The 21,415-nt window shown below is 44.2% G+C and overlaps 1 protein-coding gene across 4 annotated transcripts in view; it reads right to left on the reverse strand.

The window, feature by feature from the left end:
* Positions 1-1,896: 1,896 nt before the first annotated feature.
* The window catches only part of DAGLA (diacylglycerol lipase alpha), a 73,520-nt gene continuing 54,001 nt past the window's right edge, over positions 1,897-21,415 (reverse strand). For 3 of the 4 annotated variants that reach the window (XM_064513382.1, XM_064513381.1, XM_026109301.2), the window contains 6 exons: positions 19,951-20,019; positions 18,777-18,849; positions 17,450-17,646; positions 16,965-17,094; positions 15,699-15,880; positions 1,897-13,128 (listed from right to left, as the gene is read on the reverse strand). In XM_064513382.1, the coding sequence (XP_064369452.1) occupies positions 12,201-13,128; positions 15,699-15,880; positions 16,965-17,094; positions 17,450-17,646; positions 18,777-18,849; positions 19,951-20,019 (1,579 nt within the window). In that variant the 3' untranslated portion in view covers positions 1,897-12,200. The remainder of the gene's footprint in view (positions 13,129-15,698; positions 15,881-16,964; positions 17,095-17,449; positions 17,647-18,776; positions 18,850-19,950; positions 20,020-21,415) is intronic. The other variant, XR_010389576.1, reaches the window with a different exon arrangement.

The following is a 21,415-nucleotide window of genomic DNA, read 5'->3' on the forward strand; positions in this document are numbered from 1 at the left end:
AAAATATACTCTCTGTACGGTCACCTCTAAGTTATTGTTTCTTAATCTTTTCTTTTTCTTCTTTTCTAACTGAAGGACCACCTAGCATTAAAAAGAAAAAGAAAGAAAGAAAGAAAAAGAAAAACCGTGATGAACCAGCTTGTCAGCTTGTGCAATGCTGCCACGGTGGTTTTCATGTACAAGTAATTAAAACAAGCTTAACTGTTCGTATATTACTGTTAGTTTTTACATATTTTCTTTGTTTGCTTGGGAATGCATCGGCCTGGCTTGCAAATTGTTTAAAAAACTGTTTTGCAGTGTAGTTCTGGATGCTTTAGGGATAACAGGTTGAAAAAAAATGTTGTTTAGTAAACTAGAAATTTCTCCTATGACAACCAACATGTCACGCAGTCTTCCTGGAAATGGCAGCTTACGTCCCTAGCCACATTCATTAGCTAAGGCCCTTAGTAGTAAAAGAGGGTTTAAAGCAACATCCAAAATGCCTGCTATGTATGCATTCATATACTTTCACCTTAGTAATTCTATTAAAACAGTCACTCATTCCTAAGCATGGATTATTTTATGTTTATACAAGGGTAGGATCCAGAGATTTGTTGTTGGGTTTTTTTTTTCAGCTGAAGAAAGTGTTTATAGAAGAGGTAATATTCTTTTATCAGACTAACTGATATGGTTGGGGGGGGGGGGGGAGCCAAAAAACTCCCAAGCATCAGACAAGCATTTATACATACCAGCACTTTTTCTAGACATTTTTATAGGAACTGAGTAGTTCAGCCACTTTGTAGCTCTTAATTCCATGACAGTACTAAGTTTGTTCAGGAACAACCATAAAAACTATTCCATGCAGCCATTAATAGGATTATTTTCTTCCAGGCATTCCTTTTCCCTGTCCATATTTCTAACAGCTGGTCAGAAAGCTCCTGTACCTTTCACTGACCTGTTCCATTGGCTTCCCTTACTTTCCTTGCCTCTCCATCCCTGTAGTCAGGCTACTGCTTTCCCCTTTCCAGAATATGGTTTACTATGGTATTTTTCATACATAGTATAAACAGCACCAAACATTCATATCCTGCTTTACAAACCTACACTAAGATGTGTCCATTGCTCTGAAGAGTACTTATTGCCAGATTTCTGTGAAACTCTGCTCACCAGTTTGAACTTACCTTCTTCACAGATGGATCCCAGAGCCTTTCTATTTCTCCATATGGTAGACCTCCATACTATTCTTGCTTGCATTCAGCCCCTCTCTCCTCTCCCTGTAACTTTCTCACACCTTACTAAAGATCCCATCTTAATCAACTACCTTTGTTCACACTAATGCCATTCTTCTCACATGCATGTTGAGTTCAAATATCTGATAGGTAAAAGTGCCAAGTTTCTTCCTATCTCTCTTCTCCACCAAAGAGAAAGAGGTTGATCACTACTAGCTAGTCTCTAGACTACTAGTCTCTTGCAGAGACTTGCAAATCTTCCACACTTGGCTTCACAGGGCCAAGCTGGAGCTAGCGACTGCCACAAGAAAGGTAAGGCTTAGAAGCGTAAGCTAGTCTTAAGGGACAGAAATGTTCCCCAGAATTTTTCTCCCACTCCATGGAAGGTTGAGATCCAGAACAGCAGGGCTACAGAGGTGACAAGCAGCCTCTAGCAGCACCTGAATCGTTCCACAGAACCCTTCAGACAGCTGTAGTGACAAAGCACCAACATCATCTTCCTTGTCCCTCTGCAGTTAAGAGTACAATGCAGTTTCTTCCAGCTTTCAAACACACACAATCCTTTAGGACATAACCTCAGGCAAATCACATGACTATCATTCTCCAGGTCAGGCTTGGGAACAGTCACATACACCAGTCACGCTTCTACATCCATTTTATACACAGGGCCATACAATATACAGAAAACTTTATATACATATATCTTTATATAATATGCTATATTAATCTGTATCTTTCTTTACAGCAATATTAGTTCAGATCTTTCATACATAGGTACAAAAAGTCACATGAGAATGGCACATGAAGAGTGCTTGAGTTTCCTTGTAGTCTTCATGCTGGGGCAGCTTGGAGCAGGGATCCAGAGGGCAGCATTCCTCGGAAGGGCAGTGACCTTGAGCATGGGAACAGAGGCTGTGTTGCTTCCCCACTGATTGCATATGAAAGTGCTCTAAGCCCTGTGAGAGGCAGCCAGAGCAGCTCAGAGCTCCCTAGAACCATTTTTTCCCGTAAGTGCAAAAGGCTTTAGTTATAAAGAGACAGTTGGGGTGAAAGAGTTAATTTCACAGCTACCCTAGTTTGAGTTGCTCCAGCATGTGATGTGAGATAGGTGACAGAAGCAGGCAAAACGGCTTTTCTATGGAGGCATTGCTGTCCGCTGATAAAGAAAGGTGTGGGAGGCAAGGGAGCTCTTCTACGGCATTGCTTGGTGGAGCCCCCCATCAAAATACAGCTGGGACACTGTAGCATGGAGGTCATCCAGCTGGGCTCCAATAAACAGAGCTGGCACTAAGGAACACAAAAAATGAGAGAAAAGTAGCTTCTGCCTAGCTTCTCCAGTCTTACTGTCTCTGCTCATGCACAGCCATATGGAAGAAGAGGCCAGACTGCGGGCTGTCATGGCAGGGCACAAGAGCAGACAGCTGAGCTAACGGAAAGGGTCTTAAAGTGCAGAGTGCTCCTCTCCTGCTGCCCCATGCACGCAGATGGTGAGGTGCAACTCATCACCAATAATTTCTGCATTGACATTAGTAATGAAGTTTCAGTAGGACAGGAACTTGGGACTATTCCCTGGACATCATCTCTGCTGTCAGTTGCAGCGTTTGTGGAGGGAAAGCTGGAAAGGCGAAGTGGTAGATGATGCCACTTCCCCACCACACAGTGGCTGTCAGTGGACACTGTGGATATGCTGATAAAGGAGCCAAGACTCAAGGAGGTGTGTGATAGTGGCCTAGCAAACACACAATGATGAGATCATTTTTATAGGCACAACACCCCCCAAAGTAATGTGTTAAGACAGGACACACCGTACAGGCAAGTGCCACTAAACAAGTCTGAGTGCTGAGCAATGCACATGCTGCTTTGGATTGCTCCCTCCTCATCTCAGTACTGCCACACATATCACATTCCTCTGACTCTGAGCCATCAGAACTGCACAAAGCCTGTGACAGAAAGCAGGGCAGTGGAGTCCCAATAAAACCAAAAATGGAGGCTCATTTTTGTGCTGATCTGTGTTTAATGATTTTACAGAAATAAGTAAGTAGCCAAATAGAGGTCCCCTTATCATATGGATGTGAAGCGTGGGTGGAATACTTCAGCAGGTGAGAAACAGAGCAAGGGATGACATGGTGGAGTCAACAGGAGTCTCAAACACAGCAATGACAACAGCAGAAATGCCCAACTCCCTAATAAGAGAGCTTACCATTGGAAGCTATTCTAGAGCCAATCTGAGAACCGTCATTATACCAAAACTGCAGGGAACAGTTTAGAATAGAAGAAGCCCCTTTCAGCACAAGTTCTTGCACAAACAGGGTCAGATCTTGAAGAAGGGGAGTTTTACTCATGAATAGACCTGTTAAACACTGACTGAGGTCACATACACCACAGGTAAGAAATGATGGGAGAGTCTTTCTTTCCTACTGCGCATAAAACTCGCCTTAGCAAGACAAGGTTCGAGATTGGAGAGGGACGGCTGGGTAACTGTGGTATGGGTATGAAGCAGCAGCCTGCCTCGGGTCAGACTTTGCTATTGGCACTTTGAGATAATCTGAAGGAGCAGGGGATAGCAGGGAAATCTGGCAAAGCCTAACTGAGGCAGAAAAAGAGGTACTGATAGTAAGAACAACTCTGAACCAGTCCCTGGCCAAACCTCATCTCCTTGCATCCACACTCCAGAGGAAAAAAAAAATGTGCAGAAGTGGGAAAGGAAGCTAGTATATGCATGATCCCAAACAGAAGGCTTGCACCTCAAGCCAATGGAAAACAAAGGCACAACACATATGAACTCAAGAAAATTAGCAAAAAAGAAAAAAAAAATCAGTAACGGAGACAGCAAAGTCCTTCAAGGCAAGTGTGTACACTTCCTCTTGCTGTTTAGGACTGCCACTTCCTATGGCACAATGAGAAACTGCTCTCCAATTGTTTCAAGTTTTCAATGTGTATGTCCACTAATAGCCAGAGTTTAGAATGGCAACATTCTCCTGTGCTTTGTGCACAGGGTGTAACAGCTCTAACAGAACCACAGGGTGCAGATACAGTGGGGAGATGGTAAAGAAGAAAGTGCAACAGAAGCTTGGCAGTTTGCAATATTTTTCTCACATAAGGAAGCCAACAGTCTTGCTGCCACGCAGAACATACCACCCTCCACACCATGGGTTATTGTTATACAACAAAGAATCTCCTTCCTAAAATACTTCTCAGTTCTAATGACACAGAGTTTGCAAATCAGCAGCGTTTAGGTTTCCAGCTCCATCCACCACAGATATGATACCCACCCACCTTGGCAGTGAAGGCAGCCCTGACTCTCAGGGACGGAATGTAAAACTTCGAAGCAAACCAACTGCGGGCCCCAGGGGCTGATCCATGCCATCCAACCTGCAACATCTCACTACAAGGGGCACTGGCTTCTCACTTGAAGGGAACAGAGCAAGCACACAGCCCATTCAGGAGTTGGCAAGGAGGGGAAGGACATAAATTAATATTGATACAATCCATTTCACAACACCTCTCATACTTCTCCCATAATAGCTGTATGACTACCTTACTGGAGAGCAATGAACCCCCAGACTAAGTCCTGTCTCTCAGTTTCAGCTTCTCTCTCACTCTCACTCTTCCCATCTGCAAAGAAAGGGCAGTGTTTCCCAGTGCATCCCAGCAGGATGCACTCCCTGCCTGCAACAGGAAACACAGCCTCATCCATGAAGGAGCACCATAGGAGGGAACTTTGGCACAAGAGATGTAGTTCTCCCCTAAATTCAGCTTTTCAGTTCAGTACTGAACAGCCTCTGAGAAGGATGTGCAACAAGCCCGGGTGAACCACTGCTTTCAAATGCTTCAAAGCAGTAAGTTCTCTCAGAGTATTCGGCAGAGCAGTCTAAAAAACAACTGCTTAATTTCCAACCCTCTCTTTCTTTAGGCAGGTTAAAGAGGTACCATGTACACTGCAAGCAGGGAAGAAGTTGACCTTTCATCTGTTGGGAAAAGGACCCGACGGGAGTTTTAGACTGTATGTGTCCTTTTCCATTTTGTGCACTGTTGCCCAAAGCTAATAGGAGCAACAGCCATTCCTGTTAAGTCTATCTTGGGATTTCACATTGAGCTTTCAGGTTCAATACATTAGATATTTGAACCATTTTCCTCTCACTTCCCTTTACTTTTGTAACTCATTACTTCTGTTGCTATAGAACTCTAACAAGGGAGCATTTAGCCAACAAATATTTACTCACCCTATGCTTTTCTGACTAGAAAGAGGATCACAGCTCTGTAAGAGTGTGTTGGCAGCAGCATAATTATATAACAGCTCTCAGCAAAAATCCAGCTTCAGTTGGGGATAATTTAAACACAAGGGGGATAACAAACATATGACAGCATGGAAGGATCTTCAGCGAAACGAATCTCAGATTTCGCTTGTCTGAGCAGAGAGACGTTAAATGTAATGCTACAGATATGAAAAAAGCTGAAGGAGCTTTTAAGCAAACAGAAAAGCTGCTAGGCTTGTTGAGGGCTAAAGGTTACTTTAAATATCTGCCAGTATTTCTGCATTGTATTTAAAGACTTACAAGCCACTTTATCAGCAAGTGACTGGCATATATGGTTTAATGTGTTCTGCAGGCACTAGTTACAACCATCATCCCTAAAAAAGGGGAGATTGAGTGCTACTGCTAACCTTGCTGCAAACTGAGAAAAGCTGCTGCAGACAGAATGTTCTCATACTGCCAAGAGAGGAGAATATCCAAGCTGTGGGTATGCATAATCACACAGTGAACACTCAGTATCTAGCAGACCTCCAGCCCAGCTGATTTCCAAGGCAGATACAGAAGTGCTTCTGTTGACCATGGAAATTAAACAGAGTAGGCTAGAATGCCTTCCAGTGTCATGGTCATGTTGGGATTTAAATATAGCAGGCAGTATTTATAAGTATATGCAATACTTATGTGTGCATATGACATCCATTCATCAGCAGAAACAGGGAGGCAGCTTGTAACTGAGCAGTTAAATTTTAAGACACCTCAATGAATTTCACAATATCTAGAAACACATCTGTTCAGCTTGTAAAACCTGCAGAGGAAACCAGGCACATTTTGCATAGGTCAGGTAATACATACCCTGTTTTGCTCCCAGAAAGATGTGATAGATATTCTAGGAAAGGGGGCAAGTATAAGGATATGTCAATACACTGGCAGGTGACAAAAACATGTATTTTCAACTAAGACTGAAGCTACTTCCAGGCTTCTCTGAAGGGATATAGCTGCAAAAGGCAAATTGCAAACACATCAACAAATACATTTCAGCAATGATCAACACATGGCCATTTTAAGGAATAATTCTGATCACTCATATACCCTAAGCTCTAAACTAAACTGGGTAGCTGTGTGGGCAGTTCAATGAAAACATTGGTCTTTGTCCACCTGCAGATTTAAAAAACAAAAAAAAACAAAAAAAACAAAAAAGAGAGAGAGAGAAAACATCCAAATGCATGAAGAATATACTACAAGAGGCCATTTTTACAAATCAACAAGATGCTCACAAACATGTACAGTTCTCATCACCAAGTCTGAAAGCAGGACACAGCAAGGATTAAAATGAATTTAAAAATGGGAAGCAGCAGTAGACAAAACCATGGAAAAGCTTCACAGAGAGTGGGACAATATGTATCTAGAGCAGGGACAAATCAGAAAGACTCAATAAAGAAACAAAATCACTGAAGGCAGAGAAAAGGCTTAACACCCCTCTTAATTAGCCCCTCACTACAAACACACAGTGAAATTGGGCAGGGGGGGAACTTATTTGGAGATGACATCAGAAAAAGTAATCCCACATCCATTTAGTTTGCTGGGCTTGTCACGGATCCCCCCTACTCCATTTCCTTGGGCAGAGACAGGATACACCGACCAAGACAGGGCAATAAGTCAGCTCCCGCAGCAGAAGTTCCAAAGAGCATATACTGAACATGCATCCCCCCACCGCTCACTGATTTTCTTCCTTCTCATGTTCCTTTGTTCATTGACAGCAACACCTAGTTTCCCTTTAAATCCCATTCCTTTTTGGGACCTTCAGCCATTAGTGTAGCCTAAAGTAACATATTTAATATCCTAAAAGAACAGAAATGGGAGTCAGTGGATTTTCATATTTACACTCACAACTAGCTTTGCCGTCTCAGTCCTCTGTACAGAGCAAAATATCTCATATAACTCCTGTTCACTTCTGAAAAAAGTTCTTTTAAAAAAAATTGCAGAAGCTGTGAATAAACATGGAAAATTCTGACCAGAAACAAGAGAAGCAAAACCTAGAGATACTACACTTGCACCTAAGAACCTTTCAGTGCTAACAACTCTGTGACCTTTCTAGACATCCTTATCCGCCACAGAAATCAGCAGCTCTCAAGTGAATCAAGACACAAATCCAGGGAAGATGGACAATGACAGGAATCCCATTCCACTGTGTTTTGAGTCATTATGAGAATATGGGGGATAGTTGTGTAGGTGGTTCTACCAAGGATGTGGACTGAGACACCATCATCCCAAGATGGAGTAACCAAGAGGAGAGATAAGGTAGCTCCTGATTACATGACAGAAATAGAGAGTAGAGAAATAAAGAAAGATCAAAGAGTGGTAACTTCAGAAGAAAACACATTTCCAAATGGATAGGACAGCTCCACAGAGGAGAGGGAAGAACATTAAGTGTTGGAGAAGAGATGTCTTTCTGTTCTACATTTGTACACACAGCACAGCAGGATCCTGTCTATGTGCTTGGCACTGCTGCAATTAAAGCAACAATAAAAGCAGTATTATTGAGGTAGAAGAGCTACCAAAAATAAAGTTAGCCAGCACTACATGCTCAGGGCTTGATATCAGATTATCAGTGGGAATATTTTCTCCCACTTTGGACATACTCAAAATGTTTAGACTGCAGCCTATAGATGTGAAAAACAGAGCAACAACAAATCCATCACATCTTGTGAGGGCATTCAGGGAAGGGTCAGAGGCCCTTCCTCACTAAGCTGATGGATGTAGTTAAACATGCACCTAGTTAAGGGCCTCCCATGTTGCCTTGAAGGTTTCAAGGCTTCAGGATTACATTCCACTACAGTCTAAGAATGTCATCAACAGACATGTGATGACAACTCCCATGTGATGCCACATCCCATCCTTACACAGTTAAGTGAAACCCGCCTACCTGGAGGGCTGGGGAAAGAACAGAGAAAACCCTGCTAGAGTCATTGACAAAGCTGCATCAGTGTACAGGGTTTCACTTACTATGCTTTAATTTTTAAGGTACACAAAGTCCAGTCTCTGCCCTCCAGGAACTGGGTGCCCTCAGTTCCACTCCTTTAACCAGTAGCTCTAAATTGCAATTTAAGGATACGAATTTAAGTTCATTATAAGGATATAATGAACTGAGTGAACTGTTGGTTGCTAAGCTGAGGTCCAGTGTGTCAGGTACCACAAACTGCACTTCCAGCATTGCCTCTGTGGGGTGTAACATCCCACTGAAATATTAAGGGAACATCTAAACATTAAAAGGCACAAAGTGGCTGCATAACAACTTGAGGGTAGGAACCGGCAGCCAAGTGGTTAAGAAACCTGAAGAAGCTTCATGTTTCCAAAGACAGCTACTCATCAGAGTGGAAGAAGAGCAGAGAAAGTAGGCAATAGTATGCAATATGAATGAAAGAGGTAGCTACAGTCTTAGCATTTATTTTTAACTTTTCAGATATGCTCTTCCAGGATGGAATACAACACCAGCCTGTGCAAATGCTCTTATAGCACAGAAATTATGAAAATGAAGACACACAGAAAGACATTTAGAGCAGAAATGCAAAGAACATGGATTTACGCTGTGAGGGCCAGCAACCGGGAACAGATCTGTTTGTCAGGAGAGAACAGTGGAAAATGGTGATTACCCATAATATGATGCAGTAAGAACCTTAACTAAACAGCCTCTTTTGCACCTTTACTGCCTTGGTCTATGGCGAGCTGGGTCACAAGCAGAAGGCATTTCCAGGCTTTTCAGAAGAAAGCTAATAATCACAGAGCGCAAACAAAGCAAAAAAGGCAGCATGCCAGGCTGTTTGTTTCCTGATACAGCTGGTCAGGGCAAGGTAGCCGCATTCCCCCACCATACAGTTCCAATGGCACAGAGAAGGGAAACAGTCATGCACAGGATCATGTATGCCAGAAAATAATGGAGTTACACCCAGATCAGGAGCGACTTTCTAGTGCAATAGTGCAATCTGTTAAACATAATCAGGTCACTACTGAAACAATAACTCTTTCCTAACAGGGAGGAATCCACCTTCCTTAACTTTGAGTCAACTCCCACCTCCCTTGTGTAGGGCACCAGTAGTTCCACCTAGTCTCAGAGAGAGCCATCTCCTCCTACTTAAATGCCAGGGATTGAGCTGCTTCTTCCATCAATGTTTGTAAAGTGCTTTGCAGATATAAAGCTCTACCTAAGTACTAAGTGTTATTACTACTCAGCTTCTGCCAATGTTTAAAGGCAGAAATGAACTCCTTTTCCTCACTCTACCAAAACGTCAGCAGCTTGCATCAGGAGGTGAGCTAGCCTGCTAGTCTCAGTCTCCGAACTACCTTCTCTCCCTCAAAACTATCCAGCTTATTGTATGCATTCCTGGACATCACCTTTTTAGTCTTTCTTGGGTATCTGCAGCAATTCAGCCTTACCCTGTGTCTGCAATAGTGGATGATCTGATGTCTTACACAGCTGTTCTATATGAGTTCCTGAACCACAGAAGCTCTCAGCAAGGGGAATACAACACTCTGCTCTTTTCTGAAGAACCTACAAAAAAAAGAGTAACTTTTTGTTGCTCAGAATGAAATGCATTTTCTTTTACAAAGTACTTAGAATCCAGAGCAGCTTATTCCCTTCAATTCAAGAAGTTATAGAAGAGGTCGCATTTTGAATCTAAACCAGGGGGACAATATTTAACTGCCTATTTGACAAAGCCCCTGCACTTCTAGAGGCCCTGTAATTTGTAAGGAGCAGAAGATACAGTATCCTACATTGAATTGTTACAAGGGACATTAGCACTTGGACACAGAGTCCAGTTCAGCATTTCTGTGCACCTGCTGAAGTCATTTACATCAATGCACAATGGATATAAAGTGCTACTGTTCTGATGTGATGGTATATGATACCACTCTTGCTCTGTTTGTACAGCACCCATGACATCAGAGTCCAGATCCATGGCCAGGGCTTCTAGCTGCTACTTGATGAACATAGCTAGAGGCTATGGATAACAAGATCCCAGGTAGTACTCATGAATGACTGGACTAAGCTCATGGGAAGCACAGCATCCTCCCACAATGGAAATACCACAGTAAAGGAGGAGGGAGGAGAACAGTAACATGGGTACAATAAAGTTAAGCAGGAATTTCTTTTGCAATGAGGGAGGTCAGAGCTCCTGTGAGACTGATTGGTAATTCTGCTGAGCTTTGAGTGTGTTTTGTCAGTTAAAGGATTTCTGCAGGTCACGGTATGTTTAACTTTCTAGATAGGTAGTTTCTCTCCTGCCTCCATCGTCAGAAAATTCCTGCCATATGACAGCTCTACTAGGCTACTCTGGGCACAGAGGCTCTGCACAACAGTGCTCAGGTAGTTTTACCAGCAACATGGTTGGGCTATGTAATGTGTTGTCATGCAACGGGGAGGCTGAGAAGGGAGACCAGTTGTGAGATGCATGCAGCTTCCCCTACACTTAGATCCAAGGGTTTCTCCCGTCACCCTACCCCCACTTTAAAAACAGGGGACTTGCAATCATACCAGCATCTGCTCATCCTTTCTCCCCTAAATCCCCAGAGGGAATGGAACAGGAAGGAGAGAATGAACATGCTTTTTGCTTAGGGAAAGCTTTCCTGATTGCTTAATAAATATCTTCCAAAAAGCTTAGCAGCTCTGTAAACATACAAGAGATTTCAATACTTAGAAGTAGTTCATCTTTTCCCTGAACTCTCAATGACAGAGGCTGGCACTGATCTGTGATTACTGCATACAGGTGGTGTAAGGACCCAGCAGGGTCCAGCAGAGGCTCCCAGGCTCCACAAGGACCTGGCAAATAATGCTGGGTACTGACAAGCCTTTTAAATGTTGAAGTTGATCCATCCACTCGGCTCTGAGATGAGAATCCTGTCAGTCCTGTGGGAACGCTGCCAGCTCAGAGTGGTCCAGGGAACCATGAAGTGACGACGGTGACATCCAGGAGAACTCCATCTGGCAAAGGAGGGAACGTGACAAAGGGCTTTGGCTCTCCAGAACACAATTTGCTTTCCTCTCAGAAGAAGCCTGGTGGTCACTGAACACAGAAATACTCAGGGGAGTGAAAACACAGTGCCAGCCTGATTCTTGCTTTGCCTGGCCAGGGAAGGGGAGACTGCATTTAGGGAGAATACAGCCCCAATGGCTTTAGAACGGGAGAGTGTCCTACAAAAACAATCCCCATGGAAGTGTGACGAATTGGATCTTGGGCCAGATCCAACATGTTAGTGCAATAGGGCCCAAAGTCTCAATCCGTTCATTTCCAAAACCATTGCAAATAGTACCAGGGAGGTGATCTGGTCCCCTTGCTTCTGTCTATCCAACCTTCGAGCTTCAAAGAATCCACTCCTTCACCCCAAAGGATTCCCTGAAGCAGAATATCTCACTCCCATACCTCAGCAGGTGCCCTGGGGCAAGGAATCTGCCCCTTAATAGAAACCAGACAGGCTAAGGTAGGGAACTTGCATCTACCTTTAGTGACTTAGACCCTCTTAGCGTAGCAGGCATTGTGAGGCAATGCTTCTTCTCCCAAATAAGAGCATGGGACCCGAACACAATCCATCCTCCAGACACCACTGTGCTGCCACTGTGGCATCCCAGAAGGAATGTTTCCAGGTGTCTCCTCTGACTTGAACTGCCCAAAGACCAGCTCTTCCAAGTATTATCCCAGCACTCAGCCTACGGGATCAGCTTGCAGAGCCACACTCCTTTACCCCTGCACTAGAGGGCCGAAATCATGAGGTCCTCCTGCTTGGCAGGGCTGGTTACATGCCCAGAGGGGGTGGAAGTCCGGATTTTGTCAGTGGCCAGGCATTCCTGGCTGCTCACACCTGTGGGAGTGATGTCCATGAGTTCTCCAGATGAACTAAGGGGGAAGGAGGGTGAGACAGAGATGCCCGATGAAGGATCTGTTGAGCCTGCAAACAACCTTGGGGGCTTTGGGACTAAGTTGGGCTCATATTGTGCCCTTAACAGGATCTCCTGATCACTGACAGACTTGGGCATCTCTGCAAAGTCACTGGAGCTGTCTGACACCATCATGCAGTAGATGTCCTGGAAAGAGCTGCTTTTGCTATCCAAATTAAAGAGGCTGTCTATGAATTCAGCAAACTCCAGTACTTGGGGACTGGGAACATCAGTGAGCCGTCCATTCTGGAGGGACAGCTCCTCACGAGGGGCTAAAGAAACATGGTCCCCCTCACTGCTGGCTCCCTCCTCACTGCAGCGTCGCTGGGGGGTAGTACCACCACTGTTGAGCACAGTGTCTGGGGCCTGAGTCTCCTGGGAGTGCTTGGAAAGGCTATCAGCAGCCAGCAGCTCTGTCCGCGAGCTGAGGGAGGGGTTCTCCTCAGGGATAACAGGGTCTATATAAAAGCAGTGTGTCTCATCCTTCTCCATGACAGCATGGAGGCTGGGGGAGCCCCGGATGCTCCGGAAACCAGAGGAGCGCCTTGAATCAAAGCTGTAGATGGATTCATTATCAGAGAGGCTCTCCATGGTCGCTAGAGGGGCACGACGGTCCTGCAGCTCCACAGACAGACGTTCCTTTGTATCCAGGAGGAGAAGCTCCACAGGGTCTTTCAGCGCAGGAGAAAGTGCCTTTGTCTCATAAAACCCCTCCAAGCTAATTTCAGAATGGGACTTGCTCCTGCAAAGAGAAACAGGGACAACACAAGTTTGCATCACTCCTTAGAGAATCACAAGCTGTCAGAATAGCCAGAGGAACTGAGTTTTGGGCACAGACTTCCTGTGCATGCTGCGGGCACATATCACTTCTCTAACCAGAGCCATCTCATACAACCACAGGAGACACCTCTTTCATTTCTCCCTCCTCCCCTCTGAAAGCTAACCCCTCACCTAACCCTTCTACACCTACCCCCCCACACATCTAATTCCTATATCAATAGAAAGGCTTGAGGTATGAGACATTAAAGGACAGGCTTACAGCTAACCTACGACTATCTTCTCCTCCTTCTCATTCCCTGAACCGTTCCGGTCTCATGCCTTCCCCTCCTTCTCTCTGCCAGCAATCCCTACCTTACTACCAAAAAGAGCCAGTAGACTATGTCACAGCATGATCTGTGACCAACTCAGCTACCATTTCCAATGGCAGACTTTAAAATAGGTAAAAGAGCAATTTACCCAGCTTATTTAAGACAGGTAAAGATCTTTAGAAAGACTCCAGTCACACTAAGACTTTTATGGATCAGGCAGGCTCCTCCTGATATAAGGTCAAACACACAGGAAAAGAGCTTCCCACACCAAGCCTACGCAAAACCCGAGATTACTGGTAGTCAGAAAGTGACTGCTCTAAAAACAGAAACTTGACGAATATCTGGGACAAGAACCTGGGTTTAGGAAAGGACTGCTGCAGCTGCCAAAAGGCACAGGACAACTGATGTATAGGGAAAGGCTCTTAATTTAAGCCAATATTTGATACAGCTGTTATTTCAATAGAGCAGACTGTAATACGTACACGGCTGGACTTGCTAAGGTATGTGAACAGGTTTTAAGAACCCCCAAAAGAGGGAATCTGACACAGTAACTGGCTCCAGTCTTGAATTAGACACAACCAAGTTACAGCTCTTCCTCCTCTAATACCTCCCCAAAGCCTCTTTGCCCTCTCCCTCTCCTCCTTTCCCTTTCACATCTCACAAGAATCCCCCTCTGCTTTCACTCACCTCAAGATGAAGCAGTTCCTTATGCTATTTCACTCCAGGGTTTGCTCTGGCTACAACATGGAAATCACTCTCTTCCTCCCTGCTGCTTGACCTAATCCATCTTCTTGAATTTACTGGAGCCTTCACAAACATGAGCTGCTCCCTCCTCTTGCTGTTTCAGTGCTGTGGTTCTGCTCCTGTCTAAGCTCTCCTTTGCTGTCTCTGGCCATCACTCACTCACTCTGTGACAAGAACCTTATCATTTTCATATTATTTACCGTCTTCTCTCTCATCTTTCCTTTAAATTTACACCTCCTTCATGTTACCTCAAGGACACTCAGCTGTGCATCGCTTTCAGCACAAACCATCTCATCCTGCCTCTTCCCACATCCTACTCAGACACTGCACTGCTGCTCTTTCAGTCTCTTTATCCAAATCTCCAAAGCAGAAGATATTCCCTTGCAAAGAAACAAGTCTCTCTCACCACAGTGCCATCTTCTGTTTCCACCCACGAATCCCACTTGCTATCTCCAACTATGGATCATCTTCCCTTTCATCTTCTCACACCTGTTCTGTCTGTAAATTTGCCTTACATAGCTTATATAGCGCATTTCTGTGCTGGAAGTCACGTGCTCCATTTTACAACTTATAAATATATGGACAAAGATACGTTTCAATCTATTTTCTCTACCTCTTGCAAATCTGTGGCCTCCTTCAGTGCCTCGGACTTTATCTGAAAATGTGCAAGAAATCCTTCTGCTATTTAGAGGGGAGAGCTGTTTGCATCTACTAGAAGGAACAAACTCTTCCTCACACCAATCCTTTGTATATGCACTAGATGTATTACCCAGCCTCCACTTTATGGTCTTTGCCAGCATATTTACGTCACTGCTCACTGGCCAGTGGTCTAGCTTTCATAAAATAATCCCTGCAGAAACATTTTCAGAACATGCCTTTCTCTCTTGCCTGCTTGCTTTCCACCGGATTGAGCTTCTGGCTCTCGTCCTTCACAAACAGGACACCAATTGCTTTCCCTTCACACTGACATTGCCTTCATTCTTGTCCCATTCTGCTGGCCCAGACACCTGTATCTGTGTTCCCAGATTCTCCTGTTTATAATATTCCGCAAGACACATATCATAAAAAGGCAATAAGTGCACATATTTCCTGGTAAGCTTATGGCATCTGCTGCTTTTGAGAATCACCACACAGGGTATCTTTGAGCACATAATTCACACAGGAAAATGGAGATTTGGCTGCAAGACTGCAAGCTTTGGCTTCGTGGTTCCAGGGAAAACCCTAGTAGTCTTGATAAATGGAAAAGGAAGTTTCCATACCTTCTCTTCTAAGTTCTCCTGACCTTGCTGCATCAATGTATTCTTCAGCAAAACAAGGGTTCTTTTTCCCTCTAACATGGCCAAGGCATACTGAAGCTAAGTCCCACATAAGCATGCCTTGGATCTGTCCTTCCCACAAATCTTGATCACAACGTCCCAAAAGGAAGAGAACCACACCCACAGCCAGTAAACCTCTTATGAAATCAAAAGTATATCCTTACTTAATACTGCTGTTCCTTCTGTCCACTGTTATGGCTCCAGTTCCAATCTGTACTGAGGGTCCGCTAGGCAAGGGCTGACTCTGGAAGATCAACTCTGGGGTTAGATCCACTTCTGTAGGACTCACCATTACTTTGGCTGCAGAAAGTAAAGCTGTTTTCCCCTTGTTGTAATTCTCCAGGACCTATTCAAAGTGAGCAAAGGAACAGTAGTGTTTTACTGGAGATAGCAGTTTTGCTGTTCTCAGCTCAGGACTTTCATGAAACTGCTAGATTTGCCCATTTGTTTCTTATCAATGCCTTCTGCAAGCACAGAGCCAGATCTTGAAATAAAGGATTATATCGACTAACTTTGACACCGTCTACCCTGTCAGAATGCCCTACTGGGAAATCAGCATTGGGGAGGTGACCAAAGATGCTGCCAGAAGCAGCCTCAAGACCCCAGCAGGACAGAGGAGTCTTGGCTAAATCTACATGGCAGAGCTGCATGGCTTAGAACTGTAGTTCAGGGGCAAAGACATTCTGCGAGCATTATACATAAGCTTAGTCACCCCACAGGGTAACAGATGGGCTGCAGCAGCAGGCTGTAAGACTTTTGAAACCCCCCTTGACCCCTGCAGCTGCACACACAGAGGTCTAGCTCTATCACAGCTCACTAGATTCCACCTGAAGCACAACCTGGAATGAGCAGGTTCTGAGAGAAAGAACCAAACACCACCCAACCTCACATAACTGTGGCATGATATTCAGAAAGAGGGCCTAGTTTAGGACACTGGTATTGGGGTGAAGATCCACATTCAATTTCCAGATCTCATTAAATTTGACACTAATAGCTTGTGCAAGACTGGCCCAGAACAGTCTTCTCCCCTTCTCCGCAAAATAAATGGTATTGGGTGTCTAAATAGCCAGTTCTGCTGGGTAGAGACCACCTATTTTGTGTTCATGAAGGCCTGTGACAAGGCACCAGTTTTAATTAGGGCATTTAAGTGCTTTTGCAGTAAGAATTAATAAAGCGGGATCCCACCAGGGAGGCTTCCTGACTTTCCAACACACATGCAGAGCTTTTGCTTGGCATTGAGAAACCCAACCAGCTCATATGCTTAAATCACCACACCCCTTGTCCATTTGTGACTACAAACTCACCTTATCAGCACCATCATGCCAAGCCTTTCCTGACCAAACCATGGCCTCTTCTGCATTCAAGTCAAAGCCCATGGTGTCCCACTGAATGACCCCTCCCAACCCCTTGACCCTAATTCTCAGTGTTACCTTGTTGAGCCCTTCCATGACCACATATGGGAGGTGTTCATGCAACATCGCTGGTGAGATGATCACTTCATTAAACGCCTTATTGTCACCCCAGATAGCAAAGTAAGTGGGATCCTCTTGCTCGCAGCAACTAGAAGAGGAGTTGGGATCCAAACAGAGAAGAAAATGGGGAGCAGGCGATGAAAGAGCAGGCCAGTATTTTGGCATGCGAAAGTGAGAAACAAGAGGTTACAGAGACAGAAAAATTAACATGAGGAAAAAGAGAGAAAGGAGATATTACGGTACACGTGCTACTGTCATTGCTCCAGAAGTCTGTACCAACAGTGATATGTATGTTCCCATCCTCACAGCACAGACATAGCCACCATAGGACAGTGGAAAAAATCAGCTCCCTCATAAATGGATTCATCTACTGGGGAGTCTTTTCCAAATGTAAATTTTTACTCCCATCCATGGGCTGGCTTCACAACTCTGCACATACTCACCAGCACTGCTCTGCAGGATGATTGTGTACCACATGGATGATGCGGCCAGGTGGGTAGAGTGGTGTGCTTGCAGACAGGGCAATAGTTAGATCACTGGGATGGGTCCAGAGGCGATTACTGGTTACTGAATTTTCTTCCGTCTCTTCAGGGAGCTCTGACTTCGGTATGCACTTTGTAGCACCCACAATGATTCGCCACTGTCCAACACAAGAACAGGGAGGGACAAAAACGGAGAAAAGGGAAGGATTCAGAGAAAAGCAAAACCATCTTACCAGAGACTGTTAGGTAGGTTTATTTAAACTGAATACCTGAAAAGAATGGGGCTTGTGTCCCTTGTTCCTTAATCGTGTACCCAAAGATAGAGACAACCCTGCCCAGAAAGAAAAGCTGCTTCTTCCTCCTTTCCTCTCTCAATTTTAACCTTAAAAACAGCAAAATCTTGTCTTTCCTCTTTTTGCTGGAAGCTTTCTTAGAGTTAGGGATCTAGAGCAAGAACATTTTTGTCCCCCAAATGATAACTTACCAAACCTTCCAAAATAAACGAAGTAGACAAAATCTGAATTTTTGATTTTTAAAAATAAGCAAAAGACTATATAACATAATCAGACAAAAATTCCCTTCAGGCCCTTCTTTATGCACTAAAAGAAATCCCAAATAACAAAAACCCACCAAAAACCCCTAAGCCAAATCATAAAAAAAAAAAAAACCATAAAATACTAACAAGAAAAATTAATGTAAGCTCACTTTTCTCCCTCTACAGATCATTTTTATAATATTTTACCCCTGAAAATCTTAAAATCTTACAGCTTATCTGTCTCAACGTGACAGTCAAGAAGCCTGAGCAGGAACAACTTTACATACCTATCTCTGAAATGTTAACAGGCTGCTTGTCCTAGAACACAGCACTATCCAGACACCACACAGATGTGTCTACATAAACTCACAATTGCTATACTTCCAAGACTATGACCATTTGTTACCAACGAGAAAAAGCTACAGTTGGAGCACATACTTCAAAACAAGCTCAGGTGGGAGAATTACCTGCTCAGTTGTTTCAGGCCTCTAACACTGAACTTACAGAATGTGAACCAGAATCATCACATAGAACTACAATCATTGGGCTGCAGAGTATAGCCCTAAGCTCTGACCTCTCTAGCTGCCTTCCAGCTCTTGCCATCACTCCTACGGTTACCTAGTCAGCAGTCACAGTGGACTTGAGAAGACCTGGGGACCAGAGAAGCCTGCAGTATTGCTGTGTGACACTAAGGAAGTTTACCATTACTGTTCAGGGACTTGCATTCAGGTGTCTGTTCATCTTTATTCCTACCTTTGGTTTGTTACTTCTCTGAAGAACATCAAGTAGCTGCCGGCGAAACCCCTCTAGCTGTGAGAGACCAATCCTGGAAGAGAGAGGAAGAAGTGTTTACAACCGCTGGACAAGGAACTACTGACAGGTAACAGAGGACAGTAGGGACACATGGCACAGAAGAATAAGAAACTATGCTACAAAGAGATACTACAAGAGTGCAACAATGCCATAATGCAGATGACTTCAGAGATGAAGTGTGACATCATCCAGAACCAGGAACCAGTGAAAAGAGGCCACAGGAAACCAATGCAACAATAGTAAGTATTAAATGCAGTAACAGAATCAGAGTAGTGAACACAGGCATGAGAGAGGTCAATGAGTATATAAAGAGGGAGATGATACAGGGGTGCCATCACAGAAACAAGTAAGCAGGAAACGATTCAAGTATAGGATGCCACAGAACAGATAAACCAGGAAGATGGCACAGAGCTATATGACACCACTAAACAGATTACCAGATGGACAAGATTTTGTCATACAGGTTACCAACAGCATACTCAAGTAGTACTGTAGTACTTTTCCTCCACTGAACTCTTAGGCACTTACATGCACCATTTATCTGAGATCACACAACAGGGCAGAGGTGAAAATAAACCCCAGGTAGCCTGGCTCCTAGTCCAATGCCCCATTCAGGAGAACATATCCCAGGAGATGATGAGAGGTGAGAAATATCAAGACACAAGAAATTAGGGAGCTGGTTCAGAGACATGAGATGATATGGAATAGGTAATCAGGGACAAACAGTATAAAATATGAGCTGACAGCATAACTAGTTTGGGGCAGAGGGTAAAGAGGGCTGACATAACACAGGCAATCAGGGAGATGGCACAGACACATCAGATACTGCAATGCATATATTTATGCAGACAGGATATTCACCTTTTTCTTTCCTACAGGCAACTGAGAGAAAGGGGAGGGATATACTCACACAGAGGTGTGTGAAACACCAATATAGGTGTCCGCATAAAAGATACAGCAATACAGGTAACTAGGGAGACAAGTAAGAAGCACACAAGGACAGGTAAATGAGGAAACTGGAGACAGATGATCTGAGGGTTTCTGACAGGAAGCAGGTGACTTCAGTATAGAACAGTGGATACTTGTCAAGGAATTCAGAGGCTTCTCAACTTGCCTGGGCACTAGATCTTTGCCAAGCACGACTGCAGTCACAAACTCTTTTGAATACTCCATGGCATCCTCACTGGAAGAGAAACAGGACCAAGAAGAAGCAAACAGGGTTTCACTGGCAGCAAACTGCACTCCATTCCCAATTTCTGTCACTGGCCTCTGAGAGACTCCCAGACATTGAACCTGGTCATACAAATAATCTAAACTGCTCAAAGCCTTTGGGACTTCCACTCTGCTAAGGCAAGGCTGAAATCCACATCCCATGTCCCAAGCAACATTACTCCTTAGTGCACCCTTCCCACATCTAGAATAGCTCCTTCCTTCCTTACTTGCATATGCTCTGAACATACTTGGAAAAGTAAGTACTCAAACTCTATGCCTCATAGTGATTTTCCTATAGCTTGGGAATGGCCAGGACATGAGAAAAGAAGGAAGAAAAGAATACTACATGCTCCTGAGACTACTCTAAAAAGATACTGTAGAACTAAGATGGCCATTTTCTGCAGCAACCTTAGCACCAAGATGAGAGGGAATTACAGCTTCCACTCTATGATCTGGTTCTTCTCCAGACCTTCCTAGAGAGCCTCTGAAAAGCCACCACAGGTAGAGGCCAGCATCACTGACCTAGAGATGATCCTGGGCATGATGTACAGTACAACAAAGATCAGATGTGTGGCAGTCAGAGGCACCTCCTTGAACTCTGGGACAGCTGAGGTGACACAGCACAGCTTGGCACGAGCTATCCGGGGATCTTAGGAGGGGAAGCTCTCAATAGAAAGCTATAAAATTCTAAGGAAACATACTGCAGAACAACTCTTCTATAGTAACAGATGACTAGGGATTACTATCATAACAGGACATGCTAATGTCCAAATTCATTAGCAGGATGGTTAAAATCCCCTGGCTGATGCAGGAACACGATGCAGTAGCTATTACAAGGAGCTTCTCACAACACACAGCTGCTTTTAAGGGCCCCCATGGTCTGTCATGACTAGAAAGACCTTATCTCACTCCATGACCATCAAGAGGGATGTTTTTACCTGGCTGCTATGGAATTAACAGAACCGGTAGGTCTGTTCCAATTTACAGTAGGAGGAATTCACTTTACCTCTCTGCAGACATTTATCCTCCTACAGCCAAAGGAGAGAAACAAACACCAGAGAAGCAGAATCCATCAGACCTATGTTGGGCATCCACTTCAGGATGAGAGAAATCACACCCTAGAAGTGCCTATTTCTTTCTGTCAGCTGCAAACAGAGCCCAAACAACCAGATCTGATGCAGACATCTATTTTTGGTCAAACATCTCCCATTCTGTATTCTATTCACAGTAGATGGGGAGAGGACACACTGGCACTGTGCAGAGAACAATAAGGAAGGAAATCACACCCTGTTCACTACCAGCCTCTCAACTTGTATTTTCCACTACTCAGGGTAAAATTAGAGCTTTAGCCATAGACGACTGAGTCA

Source organism: Dromaius novaehollandiae, chromosome 5 (assembly GCF_036370855.1).
Source record: "Dromaius novaehollandiae isolate bDroNov1 chromosome 5, bDroNov1.hap1, whole genome shotgun sequence".
NCBI classification, from domain to species: Eukaryota; Metazoa; Chordata; class Aves; order Casuariiformes; family Dromaiidae; genus Dromaius; species Dromaius novaehollandiae.